Raw genomic sequence first — 24,178 nt, 5'->3', positions numbered from 1 at the left:
ACCTCAAGGTCATAAATAAAAATCTGATTTGTAGAACAGTATCAAAACATTATTTTTTCAGATTTCAATATAAAATGTGTGTAAGAATCAAAAGTATACTGCCCATGACAATATTTTAATTTAAATATTTAACTAGGCGGTGTGGTATGGCAGAAAAAACACTAGGCTTTGAAATCAAAAGACCAGGGTTTATGTCCTAGCCTCCATTGTTTAATAGCTGTGTGGCCTTGAAAATGTTGCACAATCTATCTCATCAACTCATCTGTAAAATGAGAATTATAATAATTACTGTTGTAGTTGTTTGTCCTTCATTCTCAGAGGACCATGACATCAGAAAGGAGATGTCATGATTTGCAAATGAACTGGATTTAAGTGAAGGAGGGCTGTGCAAAGTCACCAGCCTCACTCTCTCCTCTGGAGCCATCTGGGTCCAGTGACTAGATACAGATCAGGACAAATGAAGAAGGCCACAGTGGGAGGTCTTGGCCTTTTGAAGCTAAGGTCTTTCCCAGGCCTCAGTCTGTCTGAGGCGACACCCATTCAGTGATTAAGGCAAGGTAAAGAATGGTCTCTTTTACCCAGTCAAAAAATAAAATAAAATCAATCTGGGAAGGGAAGATCCTCAGGGTTTTTGGCCAAAAGAGAAACAATTGCCATTTATATTATAATTTATAATAACTGCACTACAAATCTCACAGAGTTTGTGAGATCAAATAATGACATATGTAAAAGCAATCTACAAACTGTAAACTGGCATATAAACATAAGATTTTTTTTTCCTCTTCATTTCCTACTATTTCCTACTTGGCTGTACTCCTCTGGCCTTTTCATCCTGCTCCAGGAAGGAACTTCTTCATCCTAGAAAATTACTTCAGCCCTAAAGCTCCCACTTCATGAGACCCCCTGCCCTGGGGCCCTCCCTCTGATTGGAGGGCAGAATGAACGGCTCTTCCCAGAACCTCCATTGAAGGAAGGCCCCCGAACAACCATTTCTTTATTTCCCACCTGGCTGCATGTCTCTGGATTTCTCCATCAGGCCCCCAAGGCAAATATCTTCCTTTTCTACCCGATACCTATTTCAGCTTCCCTTTGTGTGTTCTTTCATCTAGAACTTTTATTTCAGTAAAGTCACTACTCCTTTACTAAGGGAAAAGATCACAGATTTAGAGTTGGAAGTGACCTTAGAGATAATCTAATCCAACCTCTTCATTTTACAGATGAGCAAACTACAGCCCACAAAAGCGAAATGATTTGTCTAAGGTCACCCAAGTAGTAAGAAGCACACCTGGGATTTGAACCCAGGTGTTAACTCCAAATCCAAAACTCTTTTCCCAACATCACATTAGTCAGATGACTAGCACCATGATGTCTCACCATGGCACTGGGATTCTCCAGGGTTATTTATATGCCAGCAGAATATAACCTCCAGTAGGCCTTTCAAGACCAGATATACAAGAAGCTCCATAATTTAAATATATTAATTTCAAATGCATGATAATGAATTCATTCATTCATTTTTTTTTTGGCCAGACCAACTCATGAAAATATCGCTAAGATGAGGGGAGGGGAGGTAAGAAGTAAGAGTAGGGGAAATCTGTGCTGATGGAAGGAGTACCTACAATGATGAACCCTAAGACTTTTAAAGACAAATGTTTTAAGTTTTACTTTATAAAAAATAGCCATTAAAAATCAGTCACCAATGTATAATTTTCATTACTTTGCTTTATTTCAAACTGTAATAGAACCTAAACACCTAAGTTTAAAAGCATCTTTTAAAATGACAAAAAAAATTTACTAAAGTAAGAAACATAGATTTTCTTTTATAATATATTAGCTCAGTTATAATAAAAATTTAAATAAAATACTTACTCTAAGAGAGGGGGAAGTATTCCACAATTCAAAACAAAATCTCTGCATTCTGCATTGTCACCAGCAATATTACCAAGTGCCCATACTGCCTTTAAATCAAAGTAAAAAAATAATTTAGATCTGCATTTCTGCACTAGCTGCATATTATTAAACCAACTATCTTCCCAATGTCCCATCTGACTCCCTGAACAAGAAACTCTCTTAAGAACAGTACTTTAAAACAAAATTAATACAAATCCAATATTTTTTTTAACCATGAGAATAATCCTTTTGATAGAGCTACAATAAATGGAATCTTCAAAAGAAAATGATTCCCCAAATGAAAAAATTTTGCTTCTTTTGTTTCTTTACAACCTCATGGACATTGTATCCTGTTGTAGGCTAAAGAGCTTGTCCCAGTCTAAATTGAGTTAGAGAGGTTAGTTACTATTACTATCACCTCAACAATCAATATTCCAATTGTTAATACCAAGGATTATATAATATCCACTTGGGAGACAGTAAGTGTATGTGCTTAAAGGAAACAGGAAATGTTAATTAAGTTTGCATTGCCTTGAACAGACTGTCAGCAGAAGATGATTGCCTGATGTCAGATGACAAGACAAAAAAAAAAACAAAAATTTTTTAAAAAGCCTGGCACTAAAAACATTCCATGAATTGCCTATACTTAAATAAAAATCACCTATAATAAAAATCACCTATAATCAGTTTCTTGCCTCAAGTGATTTCATATACCAGAAAAGCAAATATGAGGTAGCTGCTAAAGTCAACAATCACCATGCATGGCAGCTAGAACTAAAAATGAGGAGTCCAGTATCTTTCAACCTGGTTCTGCCAATAACTGTCTCTGTATCTGTCTCTTCCCCCTTGGGCAAGCCAATCTGTGTCTTGTTATGCTAGCAAGAATTTAAATGACTAGGACTGGGTTAATCAAGACCTGGGCAAAAAATGGTTCCAGTTCAAGGTCTGATAATGCACATGACAGCTTAAGTGAAACTCTGAAGGCTGTTCTGTTCTCCTTCCTAATCCTTGGTTGGTAAGATACATGGACACTTCTTAGGACTGATGGTTAATTACCTAGGAAATGAAAAGGTGGACATTAGGAGGAGAAAAAAATGATAAAGAGGAAGAATTAAAGCTACTACCAAAAGATAAAAGATAGGACCTTCGAATTCAAGATAAAGTCATAGTATAAAGTTAAATTTTTCTCAGAGTAGAGGTAAGGATCATATGTTAAAAAATGTTAAAGGTATATAATAAAGATAAACAATAACTAAGACTATCAAGGGCTAACTAACATTTTAAGAGGAACAAAGCCAAGGGAATAATAGAAAGATGTGTGACTTACTGAATAGGAAGTCATGTATTTCTGGGAGAAGGAAGAATTTTAACTATGTGGAATAAGGCTTGTCTTGTATAGCTATGAATCAGAGCTAAAATACTTAATATTAGATCCCCTCCAAATTACTCTGCAATCCTGGAAGACCATGAGAAAGGGAAGATTCAAAAGCAACAACAATACCTTACAAATTATTACAATACATCTTCCTTATAAGATTAACAAAGATTAAATGAGATAATGTTGCTAACTCAAGGCACAAAAGTTGAGGTTGCCCAACATCATAAAATACAAAGTTAAAGTGAAAAGTTTTCAGGATTGTGATTCCAAGGGTACTGCAAATGTTTTAAACTTATTTTCGGTACTAATGAAATCCATTTCTAGATTCTTTTCCCTAGTTAATGCAAATCAAGTGATATTTGGCCCTAAAACATAATGTTCCTTTAGGTGCTGTGCAATAGCTGGCCTCTTTAATCACAACTTCAACTATTTTTTCCCTATTACTTCTCAAATGAAATCCTTCACTCCATTCATTCTTTTCCAATCTGCTTCTCTATTATTTCCTGCATTGGTCAAAGCTAAGCATCAAAAACAATACTGGGCCTCAAAGAGCAAGACATAATAAAGAATATTAAGATTTTCATACAAACATCATACTATTAATATACCATAGCAACATAACTTATTTCCCAAGCCCTGTACCCAAAATTTAAGTCACCTACCTGACTTTTAAATGTGACAGTTAAGAAGTCTGAAATATACTAGGACTAATGATATGAATCAAGTAGTACGGTAGGAAAGTAAAACAGGAGTTAAGAAAGGCAAAAAGAGTATAAAGCACACAAGTTATTAACTGGAAACTAGGTAGTAAAGAAAGTAGAAATATAGGGATTCAAGAAACCATGCCATTTATTTGTAGAGGCATGGCTGAGAAAACTGATAATAGTATATAAAATCAAACTAATTTTGGAATCTCAAAGAATAGGGAATGACTACATTTGGAATATCACAGAATCTAAGAATTGGGACTTTAGAGCTCTAGTTCATGCACTCACCCGGTACAAAAATCACTCCTACAACATCACTAAAGATCTTACAGTCTTTGCTTGAACACTTCTAATAAGGCTGACGACCTCATTTGGCAGTCCATTCTATAGACAGAGGGCCCAAAATATAAAAAAATTTTTCTTAAGCTGAAATCTCCCCCTCTGTAACTTAAACCAATTTGTCCTATTTCTCCCTTCTACTTCACATTCTTTGTGATGATCCTGCAAATCAGGGAAGAGAGCCATTAACATCTTAAATCTTCTTTGGACAAAGCACCCTCAGTTCCTTCTATTCTTTCTAAGATAATTTTCTGACTTCTTACCATCACCACTTCCATCTGAAAATAAATCCTTTAGAAGAAAAATGAGGTTATGGGAACAAATAGCTATCTAAGAAGACGGTATTAGAGAATGAAATTTTGCTTTCTGTACCAATGCTTACGTAGAAATGAAAGATAGATAGTCTAGGAGCCACAAATGTACTACCTATGAGAAGGAGAAAGAATGGCATCTCTAGGCATTTACAAACCTAATCAGGAAGGCTTTAAATTGAAAATAGAGAAGGGGAAAAAAACTACACAAAAACATCTGCAAAATCAACTACCACAGAGAGAAGAAAGTATGACATAGAAAGAATAGTAGAAGTATTTATGTAAAGAATAGATATAAGAATAATATCAGAAACAATTACTTACGGGTCTATGTCTATGTATCAATTTTGCTGACAGTCCATTCTCTGGATAGTCAACAAATCTTGCTATCTTATTGATAAGTTTCCCCTCAAAGCCACCACAAAGACTTGGTAAAATAGAATTCATAACTCCAAAAAAGGTCATTTTGTTCACAAAAAAAAAAAAACAAAAAAACCACAGATCACCTAGATGGGTGCTAGAATTGAACTGCACACCAATAAACTCTGATGAAATCAGGGATTTCAATGGTCTTGTTAATTTCTCCACCAGTTTATACATGCCACTTCAGATCACCTACTAGGGGTGGGGAATCCACTCCTGCTAGGTTCTTGGATGTGGCCTTTCAACTAAGTCCAAGTTTTACAGAACAAATCCTGTATTTGTTCTGTGAAGTTTGGATTCAGTCAAAGGGCCATACTTGAGGATCTAGAAGGCAAAGCTTGAATCTTATGTAATTCTTCTCTGATATCTTTTTATGAATCCTCCAAAGAAGATATATACAATACAATGGAGAATGTCCTCTGTCCTTCTTAATTATTTCTTGGTTACCAGAAAGCACTCACATTGTTATTTCTTGCTACATGCCTAGCCAATCTCCTTGTCTGACCATTCACATCCTTGTTAATATCTTCTAATTTTACTTTTTACATTCAAATCACTAACGATAATGTGCTTTTCAGTCTATCATTACTATGTAATTTCATTGTCTTTTGGGTCACCTATAATTCTGATTATCCTGACATCACTGTATTCCATGATTTGCAGCTGCAACTACCATCACTAAAAGGATACTGCTAATTAAAAGGGGGATTTGTGAAAGCACTGCATAACTTCTAACTGCAATCTCGCCCGATTTCCTGTCACTTAAATGTGAATCTAGCTCAAAATCCATGATTATTTACAAACATAAATATGTGTACCCAACTGTATGTCAATCTGAGCAGTATGTGTTTTTTTCATCCATGCTCTTTTCAGCAGCTAATTAAATTGAGCTCTTTCAAAGATGATAGGTTTTACTGAAGACCTATTGTAGGGTTCCAGGATCAGATACAACCAGTATGTCATCCACAATGAAGAGTTCCCAGAGACCTTTGCCAAAGAGGGAATCATCTGAACTCCATGCTGGAAATCTTTCATAATACTGGCAAACACCCTAGTTGGGCATACTTCTCCTTATTTACAACTCACTTAATGTTATTACTCAACAGAATACTTAGTCAAATTATCTGTCACAGAATAACCTTTTTAACATGTATGGAAGATTCCATATTGGAGAGGAGCTTTTAATGTTGTTTTTTGTTGAGTAAAATGCTTTTCCTTTTTGGAGTTGTGGGGAAAGGAAGACAGAAGGGAGAGAAGATGAACCAACCACATATAGCATGGTTTTATGACCTCTACATGTTTCTATCACTTACATGATTATAAAGATGTAGTTTGTTATAGAAAATTATTTGTGAAAGCCTATCTGCTATCTTCTCGTGTTTTTATGAAGGATTATCTTGACTAATGTTAAGACCATTAAAGATTTCAGAGATGAGAAATAGGCACGTGGGGTACTTCTCAATTGCCTTTTGTGTACATGTGTTTATAAAATTACTATCCGTAAACTTTTTCATTCTTTTGGAATCTCCCCATCTTGGGAATTTATTTTTAAAACATTGGATAAATGAATAATTATGTTCCCTTGAGGCAGTACAGTACAGTGGAAAGAACTTGACTTTGGAGTAAGAAGGCCTGGGTTCAAATGCTGGCTCTGCAATTGACTATTTGTGGGATCGTGGGCAAGACTCTTCACTTCTCTGGGCCTCAGTTTCTTCATCTCTAAAATAAAGAGGTTAGACTAAATTACTTTTAAGGCCTCCCCTAGCTCTAAATCTATAAGACTACTACCCCCAGCAGATTTCTTCTTCAACTAGGTGCAGCCATTCTTCCCAGCTTCATGGTTCCAAATGCTACTGCCACTTCCTCACACAGTACATTTTACTACTGAATTTGCAGAGTCCAACTGCAGTAATTCAACTATTGTCGGTGATGAGAATAGACTCTCATAGGAACACTAGCAGATATAATCCATTTCACATCCATTTGTTGCCCTCATTCCTGGTTTCATCTACAAATGGCCTCAAAAGGGTCTGGCTTAGCTGGCTCTCACATCAAGCTCTCTGCAGGCTCATTTTCACTGAAGAGCTTTTTAGCTTTTCGTGAAGTGATACAGCTTGCAATACTCCATCCTCCTCCTCCATGTTTTGCAAATTAGCTTGTACTCTAAAAACAATGTTGCCCTTGGCTGCTATGTTGCTCCACTTGGCAAGAGCAAATATCTGTTAGCTGAAACAGTTTCGGGGCTTGTTCTGTCTCCTTGCCATGGTGACCATTTCGCAATAGTTAAACTTCACTAAGAAGTGGTGAGAGATTCAATGTCTTTACTTTTGTTCATTTCCCATATTTTGGAAGAGACAGATTGTTTAAACTGTAGGAACTACTGACTGCAGGTTCTTCTTATGCTTATCCTTTCTTCCGATTTGGTATGGGTTTTGAGTTTTGTTCTAACAAGCAATGATCTGAGTGTACACAGACATCTGAAATGACACTCAAATCAGCAACTAGTCATTCTGTCTGCTAAGATAAAATCAGTTTCATGTTTTGCCATATGTTTTTGTTGCTCACCATATCCAGGGCCTGCAGACTTTCTTCTTGAACAAAGTATTCATGATGTACTGGTATATAAGACAAGCCTTCGGTCTCTTTCATTTCTTGATCCCAAATTGTATTTTCCAACATAGTTTTTCACTGTCCTCCCCTGTGCCCACCTTCAACAAGTCATTCAGTATTAATGTAGATGCTGACTTAGTTTGAAGGATCTTATCAAGTTCTTCATCCTCTGCAACAGATCATATATCATAGATTTAGAGCTGGAAGGGACCGTAGGAATCAAGTTCAACCCCCTCATTTTTTTGAGTGAGGAAACTAAGACCAGAGAGGTTAAGAGGGCAGTAAGTTGCAGATCCAGCATTCAAACCCAAATCTTCTGACCCTAAATGCAGTGCTCTACACTATGCTGTATAAACAGGAATTACTTCATGGTGCCTCGTTTTATTATGCTCATCACAGACATCAAAATGGAAAAAGTATCCTATTGAAATGCTTCTTATTGCCCATAAGTGCATGATGAAATTAACTCCTTTACTTGTAAGAACCCAAGAAACTCCTTTGCATTTAACTGTAATTTCTTTGTGTCTCTTAGTTTCATTTATAGAGGCCATCAATATGGATGTGATTCAGTTCCTCTAGTACAGTATCCACCTGCTCACTGGACAAAGTTTGCAATTTAAGAATACTACCAGTTACACGAATGTTTGGCGATGTTCTTAACACTTTTTAATCCACTTTTCTGCTGCCATCAGTGCAGAAGCAAAAGGAAATAACACTGAAAGAAGAGGACTTTTTTTTTTATTTCTTTTTCATGGGGAGCTATGACCAAAATGTTTCACCAACTAGTGACCACTTTTTTGGTAATGATCTTCTGTACAAGTCCTTGGACAGCAGACATAGTCTATGATTGTGTCTCTAAGTTGTAGTTCTTCAGGATGAATAGAACCTATCTGAACTTGTACTCTTCTAGTATAACCTTCTTGAACTAGGGCTCACCATCACACAATTGAGTGATACTTTTTAGAGCACTTAGAAAAAGCATGAATGATAAAGCACTTACTAAGCACCAAATACCATGCTAAATGCTGGGGATCAAAATGGAAAAAGTAAAATAATCCCTGCTCTCAAGGAGCTCACACTCTAATTGAAGAAAGTAAAAAAATATAAAAGAGTTCAACTGCAGGGGTCAACAGAAAGGTCTAGAATGGCAAAGACCAACAGTCCTTAGGGTATATAGGTTAAGTCAAATGCAAAGCCTGGGAGTCTGCAGGGCAGATGGAAAGGCCTTGTGGTCTTCCTCACCAGAAAGATTATAGTTGCTAACTCCCAGGTTATTCAAACACTATGACTCTCTATGTTGATCTCCCTGCTCAGCCACCCTAGATAGGATCTGGGTAGCAGGGAAAGGGAAGGAGGAAGAAAAAGGCATCTTTACCTGGCTGCCTTATGGGATAGAGGGTGGGAAAGTGGGAATACAGGGAATTTATTCTTAAAATTGGGGTCATCTACATAGAAATGATATGGCATCACTCAACTGAAACTACCCTCTTTAAAGTTTCCAATGGGCTCAACTGCCTAATGTGATGCTCTTATCTCAGTTCTCTTTGTTCCTGACCTTTCTGTAACATTTAATATGGCTGGTCACCTTCTTTTCCTGATACTCTTTCCTCTCTAGTTTTTTTTTAGGCAACTAATCTTTCCTGGTTCTCTCCCTACCTGTCCGACCTCAGTCTCCTTTGCTGACCCATCAACCATATCACACTCCTTAAATGTTGAGTATAGGTTTTGTCCTGAGCCCCCTACTCTCCTCTCTACATATTCTCTCTTGGTGACTTCATCAACTCACATGGGCTTATCAGCAATATGCATATCCAGCCCTAAACAGTTCCCCTGAACTATAATACTGCACCACCAACTGCTAACTGGGCATTTCAAACTGGATATCCCACAAAAGCTCAAACTCAACATATCCAAAACAGAACTCACTATTTTTTTCTCAAAATCTTCTCCTACACTGACCTACCCAAGTCTCCTAGGCTTGAACACTATTCTTACTACTCATTCTCCTTCACCCCACATATCCAATTATTTGCCAGATTTTTCCGTTTCTACCTCCACAGCATTCAATGAATATGACTCCTTTTCTCTCTCTACTCACATGGTAACCCCCTTAGTTAAGGCCCTCATTATCAGCCACCTGGACTACTGCAATGGCCTCCTAATTGGTCTATTTGCCCTTTTCTCCAGTATCCCCTAAACCCAGCTGGAATCCATCCTCCACTGAGCCCTTCCAAAGTGATTTTCCTTAAACACAGACATTACTATGTCAGTCCCCTGCTCAAGTAAACTCCAGTGCCTCTCTAATGCCTTTAGGATCAAATATAAATTCCTCTGTTTTGCTTTTTAAGTCCTTTTTAAATCCCAGCCCCACTCTATCTTTCAAGCATCATTATATATTACTCCCCTTTTTGCACTCAATTTCAGACATCATAGCCTTCTCTGTCTGTCACACATGGGACACTTAATCTTCCACCTCCATGTCCTTATACTGGCTATCCCCCATGCCTAGAATGCACTCCTTATTTCTGCTTCATAGAACCCTCACTTTCATGATGCAACTCAAATACCACCACTTTCCTGGTCTCCCAAACTACATGCCCTATCCCCTTAACTACTATATACTTATTCTGTACATTATCACTTGAGAATTACATTGTTTGTTGGAGCAAAAATTCCTTAAGCATGTTTCTTTTCTTTTTTTTTTTTGTCTTTGTATTCCCAGTGCCATCATACAGCGCCTGACAGACTAGCAGACAATTTATAAATGTTGACTGATAAGGAAAGACAACTAGGTGGCACAGTGGATAGAGTGCTGGGCATGGAATCTGGAAGACTCCTCTTCTTGAATTCAAATCTGGCCTCAGACACTTACTATGTGTGACCCTAGGCAAGTCACTTAACCCTATTTGCCTCAGTTTCCTCATCTGTAAAATGAGCTAGAGAAGAAAATGGCAAACCACTCCAGTATCTTTGCCAAGAAAGCCACAAATGGGGTCATACAGAGTTGGCCACAACTGAAACAACTGAACAATAACAACAAAAGGAAGGGAATGCTGGGTATAGTCTGATAACGATCTTACATTTAGGAAAACAGATTTCTTAATGTTACAATATTTTGGATTAATTCCAAGAAAGGAAGTCTTCTTAAGAGGGAAAGGAGCTTTAAAGTAACTCTGATAGGAGGATGTATCGAAAGAGGCTGATATAATTTTGTGACTTAAGAAATATGAAAACAAGGGCACACAACCAAGAAAAAATTCATAAGAATGGCAATGCTCTCTGTTGAAATAATGTCAGGGAGGGTCAGTCTAAGCAGAAGCAATGCTAAGGTATGTTAGCTACATTTAGAATCCAGAAAAATAAAAAAGGAATAGGTGGATAGAATGAGGGTAAAAAACAAGGAGAAAGCAAAACTTAACTATTCTGTTTCTGCCTTCTCTATCAAGGAGCCTGAAATCAAGATAAAATAAAAAGATGTGGGTATTGAAACTGAAGATAAATAAAGACATAGTAAAAGAACTCCTAATTGCCTTGGGTCCAAGACATCTGGTTAAGATACCCTCAATTTGACCCTCCAGGTATGTCACACCCTACCTTAGGATTGGTCACCACGCATCTTCAAAGAGACAAGTAAGTGCCCCCCCCGGGGATGCCCCAAACTGGGACACCAATTTGCCGATGAGGGTCAGGCTGAGTTGCAGGGGGACATCTCCAAAGAATTTCAAAGACTCAGGCTGACTCCAAGCCAGTTAAAAAAATTTATTATGGTTTTGAGGCCTCACACTCTGGTGAGTGGCTAAGTTCCTTAGAGGAATTAGCAACTTCAATAAGGCAATTCAGACAATTTTATAAAATATATCATGCTGATTAAACCACCAAAATTTACATAGAATATAGGAATATGATTAATATTAAAAAAGGCAGGAGGAGTTTGTTAAGGGATTAGGCAATGGGGAAGGGGTCTCAGTCAGTGGAACTGCACACAAATCGTTACCCACAATGCATACAGAAAAACCCATGTGGGGGGGTATGTATGATAATGATATTATAATAAGCCTCTCTACATCGTAAGTTCACTTTAGGTCAGTTCTTTATTATTATTGCACAGGCACTATCTTAGGTTCTATGATTTGATGGTCAAGCATCCTGCTCTACATCCTGGTGGTGCTGCCTTCTGATTGGCTAGCTATTGTGGTCCTGTCTAGTAAAGATGGATGATGTGGTTGTGGTTGAATGCATGGACACACCTGCTTCTGTGGGAAATACGTGAATTGGATCTAGGGGCAGGGGCTAGCTAAAGGATCGAGTCTGGAGGCAAGGGGCTACCAAAGGGCAGTGGCTAGCTAGAGGCAGTGGCTACACTGAGTCTGAGGGGAGTGGTTTAGAGTTGGTGGGCTTGTGATGTGGTTAAAGCCAGATTGTGTGGTTAAATCAGGACATGCCTGTTGTTCAGTGGGGCCCATAAGGAAGTTAGAATATTGGGGCTGTGGGCAGCTCTATTAGGATTCCACCACTACGGTACAGAAAGCTTGTGAATACAATGCTGAACCATGAAAAATAAAGGTGAATAGAAGAATGCATAGGGACTGGGCAAATGTCCCAATTTTCACACAAAAGGAAGGATTTCTGAAATTGAGTCAATGCATTTAACTGCAATCCCTGGCAAAACTCTAGGATGTCATTATTAAAGAGTTAGTTTATGAACATTTAAAAAGGGAAAAGTAGTATGCACAAATCAGCATATACTTATTAAAAGGAAGTCATGATAGGCTAAGCCTATTTACTCTTAACAAGATTCTCTGACTGGTAAAATACAAAGCCACAGAAACGGTATACCTGGATTTTAGCAAAATACTTGACAATCTTTCATTAAAGATCAGATGGAGACTATATAGTAATACAGTAAGATGGATTTAGTTGAAAGACAAAACATAAAATGTGCTAATTGGTTGATGTTAACCTAGAGGGAAGTATACAGTGCAGAACCCAGGGTTCTTCCCAATTCAATGTTCTTAATCAATGATGCAGGTAGGAGAAAATGGCATAGTTACCAAATTCTGAAATGATAAAAAGCTAGAAGAGATAGGTAATACAACTGGTGACAGAATTGAGATACAAAAATCTTCCTCAAGGCTGCAATTATAGGCCAAATTTAATGAGATGACATTTTACAGGAATGAATGTGAAGTCCTAGATTTAGTTTTTTAAAATATCAACTGCTTAAAGGAGTGGGAAGACGTAAGAAGGCTACAAAGTAGTCCTCATGAAAAAAATGTGTGGATTTTAGTGGACTACAAGTTCAATACAAAGCAATGTTATAACAAGAAGACCAAAAAGAGTAAAAGTGATGTTAGCCTGTATTAACGAAACCATGATAATCAAGACCCAAGGCAATGATAGTCCCTATGTACTCTGCCTTCATTACAACATATCTGCAGTACTATGTTCACTTCTGAGCAAGATGACATGAAGAACAATGACAAAAACACCGTATATCCCAAAGTGGCTAACTGGTGAAGGAATTCTAAAACATGCCACAAAAGGCACAGGATTATCAAGTGTTATACAACATGTTGTCAGCTCAGGATGATCACCTATTACTCAAAAAATTGTTACCCAGGAGATTCTCATAGATTTTTGGAGGTGAATTAGATGGCCTCCAAGATCCCTTCCAAATCTGAGACTGTGTTAGTGTTCTCGTCTCTGGGTGAAAATTAAGTGGGAATCTGCTTGCTTTCTTCAAGCATTTAAAGGTCTGCCAGGTAAAAGAGGTATTGTATATTTTATTTGGCTCTAGAATACGAAACTAGAACAAATATGTGGAACCTATAGGAACACAGGTTTAAATGAATAGAAGCTTACCATCTTCCTAACAAAGGTGTCTCAAAATAGAATGGACTGCTTTAGGATATACTGAATTCTTCAACCATGGAGATATTTAAGCAGAGACTTAATGACTGCTTTTCAGGGTGATGATGAATTCTTCATGTTAGCAAATGGACTAAATGATTTCTGGGGTTTCTTCAAACTCTGAAATTTTATACCTTTTTCTTCATCCACAAATTCTGAATTGTCAAAGCTCCCTTAACATTGGGCTCAAAATAGTACAGTGCTTTAGAGATATTCTAATCAGTGCAGGGTATGTAAACACAACAAATGACTTTTATCTGAATGTTATTATTAATGTAAATATAAACTTCTTAAAGAAGTCATTTCTCTGCTTGCTTATTAAGTTTGTGATCAACTAAAACCCTTAGATCTTTTTCAAATAAAACTGCTGCCAATCAAGATCTCCCTTCATCCTGTACTTTTAACCCAATGCAGAACTTTACATTTATTCTTGTTAAACTGCATTTTATTTCAGCCCATATTTCCTGCCTAAGTAATTCTGAATCATTATCATCATATTTCTGATAATCTGTGCAAATTATGTTATCACCTGAAATTTAGATGAGCATGCCTTCTAAGGCTTTTTCAAAGACATTGACAAACATGTTCAAAGGTACAGAATCTCTTTGGCTTCTTTCAGTTTCCAAATGGACATGGAATCATTCATCAAAACTCTTCGGGTACCACCTTTACCAGCTTACTCAAAGATATATAAAAATTAGACACCTCCAAATGTTTTGATGAAATCAAAATACATTATGAGTACAACATAACCCTGGAGGTATGATCTTGGCAACCAAAAAAAAAAATGCAGAACATTTAAATTAGTATGGGTTCAAGTTTTCCAAGAAACTGCATTGATAAATTATCAGGGCATTAAATCTGCTTAATAAAAAAAAAAGAAAAAGAAAAAAAATAAATAAGAATAAGCAACTTCTCATAACAGACACCTCCTTAATTTTTAAACTATACTAAAGAACTTCACAAGAATCCTAGCAATGAATGCTCCATCACAGTCCAGTTCAAGTCTCACTAATGTTCACGCATATTTACAAAGTCCAACTCACTTGGAATACCCAAAGGAAGAAGATGAGACAAGAGTGATTTGTGAATTGCTATTCAGAGGGAAAACAAAAAGGGCAAGTTGTGATAAAATAGGAGAAAGGAAGAGAATGGTCAGAATGACATAAAGAAATTAGGCATATAAGAAAAAGGGTGAGTGATATGATGACAATATTTACTGCAATTCCCAACCATAATCTGAATTGACCATTTTAGAATTTCTAATAATAAAAACCAGACATTACAGTAGACCAATGCTTCAGTACAATCTATACCAAGTCACATGTAGTTGAAACAGTTTTAAGAATTTTTTAAATGTTATTGGCATAGACATAAAAAGCAAGAGAAAATAGCAAAATTACAGATTAAATGAAATTTGTCTTTTTTTAACTGAGAAGCTTACTGATATAACAAACAATTCTGGAGTTCTTTAAAAAAATGCTACTTTCTCAAAAGCAAGACTTTGAATAAGGAATATAGCTGTATTGCTTGTTTGTTTTTTAATCACCAAAACCTAATCAGACCTAAATTAAAGTTAAACAGCTGCACAAATAATATCTCTTAGAAATGGTGTTGGTAAAAGAAGTAAAATTAAAAACTAGCATAATTCAACTATTTTGTTCATAAGAAGAGCAAATTGTCACCAAGATGTTATAGTGAAACCCACAGGTTTAGACATCAATTGCCAACTTAAACAAGAAAAAAACACTTTCCAATACTACTTTAGGTTTCCTCAGTACCCAAATTTGATGTTTTAATGTTAAGGAAATAGTGGGCAATCTCATACTTCAACTTCTTTGGAAGAGGAAATAAAAAATAAATTTAACAGTGACGAAGTATTAATCATTCATCAATCTATATTGCACATATATGGCAGCTTACTACTAATGGACTAACAACTGGGATAGTTAATTAAAAAAACTTGCCAAATCGTAAAATTATCTCTCCTGAATAATTATATTCCTAGTCATATTAAAGTACAGCATTAACCCCCTTGTTGCTCTTTTAAGAGCACAAAATACAGAATTTATTTTAAAAACTTGGCTTAATTATCAGAGGAAAACAATTTTTTATTCTGATTTTTTAGTTATCTGAGCAAAATTTATTTGTGGTTCTGATTTTAACAGGAAAAAACATTTCCCAAAAGGTTTATTAGTTAAACTTAGTTCAGATTAATTTTTGAAGCAGATATCATTGAAAAACAAGGGTTCACCTACAAAATCAAAATTATCATAAACTTTGAAAATGTTCATCATAAACTTTACTGTTTTTCTCATTTCAATTACTGAACTTTAAATAATTACAAAAACACAAGTTTACACACATTCAAAACTAAAACCCAATTTAATTTTATTTAAGAATATTAGTAGACCTTAATGTTTATTTTAAGGGCATAAAATTTAAATTACTTTAAATTCTTTTTTTTTTTTAAGACAATTGGGGTTAAGTGACTTGCCCAGAGTCACACAGCTAGTGAGTGTCATGTGTCTGAGGCCGCATTTGAACTCAGGTTCTCCTCTGATTCCAGGGACCATGCTCTATCCACTGCGCCACCTAACTGCCCCAAAATTACTTTAACTTCTTTAGCATTACCTAAAACTGTACAATTAATCCATAACAATTTTGAAGCCTCATAAATGAGGTATATTCAAGATGTTCAAGATTTGGTCCTCTAATTAAAAACAAAACTGAATACAATCATAGTAAACTAAACTTTTCATAGAAAATTTACAAAAGCATAATGAATATAAATAATAAGAAAAATTACCTGTTCCTGTACATCTTCATGATCTGAATTGAGGAGTTTGATAAAAATTGGAACAGCTCCAGTTTCAATTACCACCTTGGTGTGTAGAAAGGTTCCAGATGCTATATTAGTTAAAGCCCAAGCAGCTTCAAACTAAGAAAAAACAAAATTCAAGATAAAGTTTTAGACATAATAAAGAAACTAGAAAAGATCCAGAAAATTTCAAGTAAAAAAGAGTCAATGGGATCAACACATTCCATTTACAAAAAGACAAAAAAAAATTGTTATGCCTGGGAAAAAATATGAAGGACATAATCAAAATTTACAAAATTATGAACAGTTCCAACAGGGTAAATATGGAATTATCTACTTAAATCCTTGAGTTTTAGAATTAGATAGAACACCATTAAAATTTGAAAGAAATGGTGTTAGACACAAATAAAACACTGATTTGCCAAGCAGCAGTAAGCTGAAATTATGTAAGATGGAAAAATTCAAAGATTATACTCCTACTTAGGATAATACAATGGAGGGGCAATTATCACTTTCTTCTAGAAAAGACTGATTAATGTTACTATGAGAGAGATGCTATTTTGGATAGCCTGATCTAGTAAACTGTTAAAAGTAAAATCTGATAACAAGATAAAGATATACATAACTGCCTAAAGTCATTTTAATTTAGAACCTAACAGAAAATTTTTAAACGGTATTTTTCCTGAAAATAGTTAAGGCTTTCTCATTATTTTTTCCCATATTATTAAGGACCATTTCTATTTTTCTCCATGAGTCTCTTGATTTCAACAATCCTTCCATCAACATAAGCTCATCTGCTTCCTGCCTGCCCCACCACAGCTTGCTAATTTTCCATTTTTTCCCTCTGCAATTTTATTCAACTAAACAAATATTTCCAAATACATTCCTTGTCCAAGATACTACGTAAAGCATTAAGGAAGGATATAAACATAAAAATGAAAGTCACTGTCTTCAAGGTTCACAGAACTAAAACTTAATTTTATTTTATTTAAGAGCATTAGTGGGCCTAATATTATCTAATGTTTATTTTTAAGGGTATAAAATGTAACTTCTTAGAATATGTTTCTGAATATGTAAACTAAAGAGATAACAATACTTGAACTACTTAGAGGCAAATGGAGGTCAGAGTGGGTAAGAGTGCAGAACCTGAAGTTAGAAGACTTGAGTTCAGATACTTATTACTATGTGACCCTAAAATGGAGAAAATAGCACCTACCTCACAAGATTGTTATGAAAATCAAACGAGATAAAAATGCACAAAAACCTTAAAGCACTATACAGCACTAGCTATTATTACTACTAAACTCACAAGATTGCTATGAGAATAGCATTGTGTAAATGTTAAAGCACTATAAAATTATGTTATTATTGAGACTGTATTAAAATCACTCTACAGTCATCTCAAAAACACAATATAAAAAGAAACATTTGAAAAACTCACCTGTAAGGTACAATTTTCATTTCTTTCAAGAAACTTCACAAATCTTTGTACAACTCCTGGTTTTTGTATAACTTCATCAATAGGTGGATTCGGTTCTGAAATTTTATAATTGATTTATTTTACAATTTTATATTTTAAAAATTACTAGATTATTTAAATGTCAGTTCTTGTCCTTGATCACTAAAGCAAGGAAATTGTTCCCTGGCCAACTCCTAAAATCCTCAAAATTATGGTCATAAGATTTAGAAAGAAAAAATGGTCTGGTTTTTCTTTCTTTACAAAATAAATAATTGTCATGAAAGTTAGTTTCAAAGCAATTTTTTTTCCCTATTAGCCTTCAACTATAAAATACTGGTATCTTCCAACAGGAGAAAAATCTTTCAACTGAATACATGAAAAAATTTTGATAACAAACAAAAGATTTAGATAGACCAGTGGTCATTTCTTTAACACACAGATATTCCCAGGGAAAAACCTGGGTGGAGGTACTAGACAAAGAATTTAAAAAAAAAAAAAACACACAGGAATAAACCCATCCATGTAAAACTGGGGCCTTGTGTTTTGAGCTATGGGTTACAATTGTTATTACTGAAAGTGTTCTCTCCTTCCTCAATGTTCATAAAGCAACCTATCATATTCTACTTGGTTTGACTCATGTGTGTGCATGTCCCATCTCACTAGTACACTGTGAATTAGGCATCTATTATCAATTTTATATCCTTCAGCAATTGCTGCACATAGTAGGTGCATAATAAACTGTTTAACTTGAAATTAAATATTGTAGCAGTGACGCTGAGCCGTTGACTCCAACTGTTTCTTCATTTTGCTTTATTGTGATCTTTTGATTCTAGGAGAATATTAATACTTAGAATCCTTTCTAAGCCTTCTATCTTTCATTGTCCCTCTGCTATGGTTCACACCTGTGAAATTACAGCTTCTAAGGTCAATCTAACATGACTAAAAAATGCTTTTAACTCTTCATTACTATAAAAATTATAGAAATATCCAATAGCCTCAAAGTACAGAAAATGTTTCCCCTAAAAGTTAAACAAATAACAGACCTACTAAGAAGTTACGAAACATCCTGCCTTTTTTGAATAAGAAGTTAAGGGGCTTTTTTCCCCTATTGTTAACAAAGGATAAGACATTATTAATACAATCTAAGAATGTTACTTCCTCTCTTTCCCCCTACCCTTTATTAAAAAAAAAATTTTAGAGGGTTCTAACTTTTTCAAATTGTAAATTTCTGGGCTAAACAAAAGTCAGTGCTAATTAAGTAAAGTAGTATGAAAGGAAGCCTGGCACAGTGGAAAAGTGCTATATTTGGAGTCAAAGAACCAGGTTTTGAATTCTGGCTCCACCACTTAATACTTATATAACCTCGAACCAAGTCACTTAGCCTCTTTGGGCCCATTTTTCCCATTTGTAAAAGGAGGGTGCTGGACTAAATGACTACTGGGGTCCTTTCTGGCTCTCTGTGGGACACTGTTAACTCTGTCCCCTTCTTAACATATGGGATTCTGTCATTTGTTTGTAGAGAGGTGATATGAAGTAAAAGACTTCAAAGAACTCAAAGAGGAGTGGTAGGAATATTAGTTGTAGCACAAACATATAAATCTACAACTCAATCATTCTGTTGATAATTAAAATACATGTATTTTTATCTCTATTCACTAAGGGGGAATAAAATGTTTGAAATGTCAATTAAACAGGCTATGATACAAATTGCTCATTTTCGTGACTGAGTTATACAAAAATAGCAAAGCCACACTAAAATGTTACTTATAAGAGGTTGCCTTAATAAAATGCTGAACTGTAATAAATATACGAAGTCTAAATTAAAACCTCTTTAAATCTGAAATGGCAACAAGGTATCTTGTGGAAAGAAAGTCTTGCCTTTGGAAAGCAACTTTCGAAACTTCTGTGTTGCTGTAAGCTGTTGGTCAGCATCATCAGAGAAAATCATCTGCACCATATCAGCAGTAATAACTTCTTCCTAAAAATGCACAAAACACAGTATATTTAACACATATTTTTCTCTTATCATTCCATTTAATGTTTTGTTTTCATTGTCACCCTGTACAATATTGATTTAAAATATACCTCTGGAACTGGTACCGTAGAGCTGATATCTGGATCCTGGATGGGACTTTCAAGCATAGAGTCATCATTTGCTGGAAGGGAGACATTTCTACGTTTGAATAACTGCCAAAAACAACAACAACAACAAAAAAAAAATCAGCATCATCACATGAAAGTTTTTGATACTAATACTTTGTTCTGCCATATTAAAACATTTAAGAAGAGTGACATGAACAGCTATCACTTTCACAATTTTGACAATTTAAAATCAACACTTCTCATACGATGGCAGACAGTATAATAATTGGAAAATGAAGTAGACTGGTCATGTAATTAGTGAAAGAGACAACCAATAAACAGTTTCCCTACTCTACTAGAATACATGCCATGTCACCAGATCTAGAGGCAGATCCTTAGCACACAGGGCTGACAAACTGTCAAGGATTTCTGAGTGAAAGAAGTTGTTCACAGAATGAACTTCTGTGCCCTGTAAACCTTGGTTTTATCTTGGTACACTATTTGGGGATTATTTAAATATTTGAGGAAGGAGAGAACACTTTAGTAACAACAACTGTAACCCATAGCTACATAGATCCATCACAATAATCTGCAAATAGTGTACCAAGATAAAATCCCAAGTGTACAGGGCAGGTACTGTCAGTTTCTCTCACACATGATAGATACTTTTAAAAGAATTGATGTTTAGAAGCAAGCTAGAATTCTTCTGCAACTCTGGCTCCTTCTCTGCAAAGATTAAGGCTACTTCCAACCACAATCCCATCAATCAAGGCATCAATCCTACAGGTAGATGGGGAGCTACATGGCATGATTTCACAGGCCTCAGAAAATTCATCTGCTGAAAAGTATCTTCACTGACTTGCAGTAGGCTCTATCATAATCATAATCATCATAATAATAGCTAATAACAGCAAGTATTTAAATAGCACCTACTATGTGCCAGGCACTGTACTAAGGGCTTTACAAATAACACATTTGATCCACACAAAAACCTTGATAGGTATTATTATCCTCATTTTACAGATAAGGAAACTAAGGCAGAGGTTAAATGACTTGACCAAGATCATACAGCTAGTTAAGTGTCTAAGGCCGTATTTGAACCCAGGTGTTTCTCAGTCCAGGCCCACTGTGCCATCTAGCTGCTTCTAAAATCTCCCATAAAAATGCTGAGAGACTAGTACTTTATAACCAATTAAGATAAGTGGAGTATCAAATTAACAAAGAATAGTTTAAGACCCAGAGATAAAAGACATTTTCTGATTATTATGTAATCAAGGGAAAGAAGGATGGAGAGAGCAAAGCAGGATGAAACAGGATACTAGCAGAGAGGACAGACCTAAAAGAAACACTATAATGGGGCACTAGGGAAGGGAAGTACACACATTCTCTCCCTCTCAAATCAAAACCAGGTAACAACATAACTAAAACTCCTACAGTATCTAAATGACCATTGCTACTTGTCATTCTTCTATTACGCACTCTTCAATTACCAAATATTTTCCATAATTCGCCATTTCTACCTAATCACTATACCAATGCCTCCATTATGCATTTTTCATTGAGAGGCGACAATGACACCCTGCATTATGCTTATAGTCAAGTTAAGTCATGTCAACTAGCATTTATTAAGTGCCTACTATGTTCCAGGCACTTTGCTAAGCATTGGGGATACAAAGAAAGGCAAAAAATAGTTCCTCCTCTCTCAAGAATCTCGTGCTAAACATGGGGAGACAACAAGAAACTATGTACCAATAAGCTAGAGATATGATAAATTAGATAAAATCAGAGAGGGAAGGCAGTAGTAGGTGAGATGGGGGAAACTTCTTGAAGGTGGGCTTTTAGCTGAGTCTTTAAGTCAGGGGACTGGTATGAGGAAGGAGAGAATTTCAGGCACAAGAGACTACCAGTGAAAGTGCTCAGAGTTGGGAAATAGAGACTCTTGAGCAAAAGACAGCAATGAGTCCAGCGTCGCTGGCTCAGAGTACACTGAAATGAGTAAAGTGTACAAAAACTCAAAAGGTAGAAAGGGGTCAGGTTATAAATAAAGATCTTTAAATGACAGAGCACTTCATATTTGATCTTGAAGATAACAGGGAGACACTGGAGTTTATTAAATGAGAATGACATAATCAGACCTGTGCTTTAGGAAGATCAATTTGAGAGCTGAGTCAGGGATGGCCTGGAGAGAACAAAGACTTGAGTCAGAGAGATGAACCAGCAGGCTATTCCTAGTCCAGGAATGAGGCGATAAGAGCCTGCAGTTTCAAAGGAGAGAAGGAGGTGCAGATCAGAGATAGTACATGAGGGCCTGTACCAGGGTAGAAGCAGTGTTGTTAGAAAGATAAGGCTATATACCAGAGCTATTACAAGATGTTACAAAGATAAAAAGGACAAGATGTGGCAAGAACTGGATTGGGAAAGGGGAAACGGTGAGAATAAGGAGTCAAGGATGACACTTAGGTTGCAAGCCCAGGGGATTAGTGGTTCCATTAATGGTAAGAGAAAAGCTCAAAAGGGGAATGAGCTTCAATAAGGAAAGATGAGTTGAATTTCAGATACGGTAAGTTTTAGATATCCATAGGACATCCAGTTCAAAATGTCCAACAGGCAGATGGAAATTGCAGAATAAAAGTGAAGAGAAAGGTTAGGGTTGGATAAGTAGAACTGGGAATCATCTACATAACTGATAACTGAATCCATAGGAGTTGATGAGATCACCAGTGAAACAGCATAGAGGGAGAAGAAAAGAGGGTCCAAGAAAGAACAATGGTGGACATCCACAGTTAGTGGGGACAACCTTGATGAAGGATAACTGATAGGGTCGAAGGCTTCTGAGAGGTCAAATATGATGAGAACCGAGAAAAGGCCAGATGACATTATTGGTGTCTTTGCAGAGTTTTAACGATGAGATTGGAAATGAAACTACAGAGTTAAGAGAGTGAGAGGAAAGGAAATAGAGGTCTATTTTAGATAGCATTCTCAAGGAGTTGAGCCATTAAAGGGAGGAGAAATATAGGATGATAGCTAAAAAGACTGGACAGATCAAGTAACTGTTCTTTAAGGACGGGGGGGGGGGGGGGGGGGGAACATTGGTCTGTTTGCAGTCAGTAGGGAAACAACCAACAGGGGGAGAGAGCAAAGATTAATAAAAGAGTGAGGACAATAGAAGGAGAAATCTGATAGAGAAGGTAGGATTGAATGGGATCACCTGTGTGGCCTCCCCACCCACCCCACCCCCAGGTGTTGCCATGGCAAGTGGAAAGGCCACCTCCTCATGTGAGACAGTATAAAGGAGGAGATAGTGGTGGAAGCCATCTGAATGATATGAGATGAAGAGGAAACGGAGGAGGGCTTGGCCAATCACCTCATTCTTTTTTCATTAAAACAGGACAAGCTGAAAGGGTTGGTGGAGTGAGAGTCATGGGGGATTTGAGGAAGGGTAAAAAGGTTTAGAAAAGCCCAGTGGCAAGTAGAATAGTGAATGCATTAAAGGGTTGCAAAAGGGTTGTCTTGCTGCAGTGAGAGCCCAGTTGAGATTACATAACATAAATTTGTAGTGGATCCAGTCAACAGTTTTGTGGTTTTCTCTAGCTTCATTCGGCATCATGAATAGGAGCTAAGGCAGAAGATGATGGAATTAATGCAAGACTGTGGTTTGGCCAGTGATAAGATAAGGGGGAAAGGTATTTGACGGAAGAGGATAGTATGGAGTTAAACTGGTTCAACAAGGAGTTAACATGGAAGGGAAGAAAATGCAACCAGGGCAAGGTGACAGCCTGGGAAAGAACTAACAAGTGGAGGGACTATAAGTCACACTGAGGATAAAGAAGAGGGTTAGTGGTTGCAAGGCAGAGGGAGAGGTGGAATGATAAGAGATTATAATCAGATAAAGGAATCTCAGAGTTCATGAACATCTAAGAGGAACAACTGCTGGTGATGGCAAGTGTGTAAAGCTGGAGGTGGTCATGGGAAACGTGTAAATTCAGTAAAAGGTTAGGGTATTTGAGGGAATATTAATATGTATGATGGAATCCCCTAACATAAGAGCAGGAACTGGGAAAAGATAAAGGCAACGAGTCAAGCATTGAACTTGTTGAGGAAAGAATGAATGAAGGAAGCATCTTTTAAGCACAAAATATGTACAAAACACTAAACTAAGAATTAGGGACAGAAACAGAAACACTAGATAGCCCCTGATCTCAAGGAGTCCATATTCTAATAGGGAAGACAACATACATAGAAGGTTTC

General features: G+C 36.3%; 1 protein-coding gene across 1 annotated transcript in view; it reads right to left on the bottom strand.

Annotated features, from left to right (window-relative positions):
- KPNA5 (karyopherin subunit alpha 5) overlaps nt 1-24,178 on the bottom strand; it is a 51,257-nt gene that overhangs the window by 18,358 nt on the left and 8,721 nt on the right. Inside the window, exons 3-7 of the mRNA XM_027848655.1 lie at nt 19,934-20,035; nt 19,727-19,826; nt 17,831-17,925; nt 16,378-16,509; nt 1,870-1,958 (exon numbers count right to left, since the gene is read on the bottom strand). Of these exons, the coding sequence (XP_027704456.1) occupies nt 1,870-1,958; nt 16,378-16,509; nt 17,831-17,925; nt 19,727-19,826; nt 19,934-20,035 (518 nt within the window). The remainder of the gene's footprint in view (nt 1-1,869; nt 1,959-16,377; nt 16,510-17,830; nt 17,926-19,726; nt 19,827-19,933; nt 20,036-24,178) is intronic.

This window comes from Vombatus ursinus, unplaced genomic scaffold, assembly GCF_900497805.2.
Source record: "Vombatus ursinus unplaced genomic scaffold, bare-nosed wombat genome assembly UNPS02006779.1, whole genome shotgun sequence".
Taxonomy (NCBI): Eukaryota; Metazoa; Chordata; class Mammalia; order Diprotodontia; family Vombatidae; genus Vombatus; species Vombatus ursinus.
This window is presented reverse-complemented; position numbering and strand designations above follow the sequence as displayed.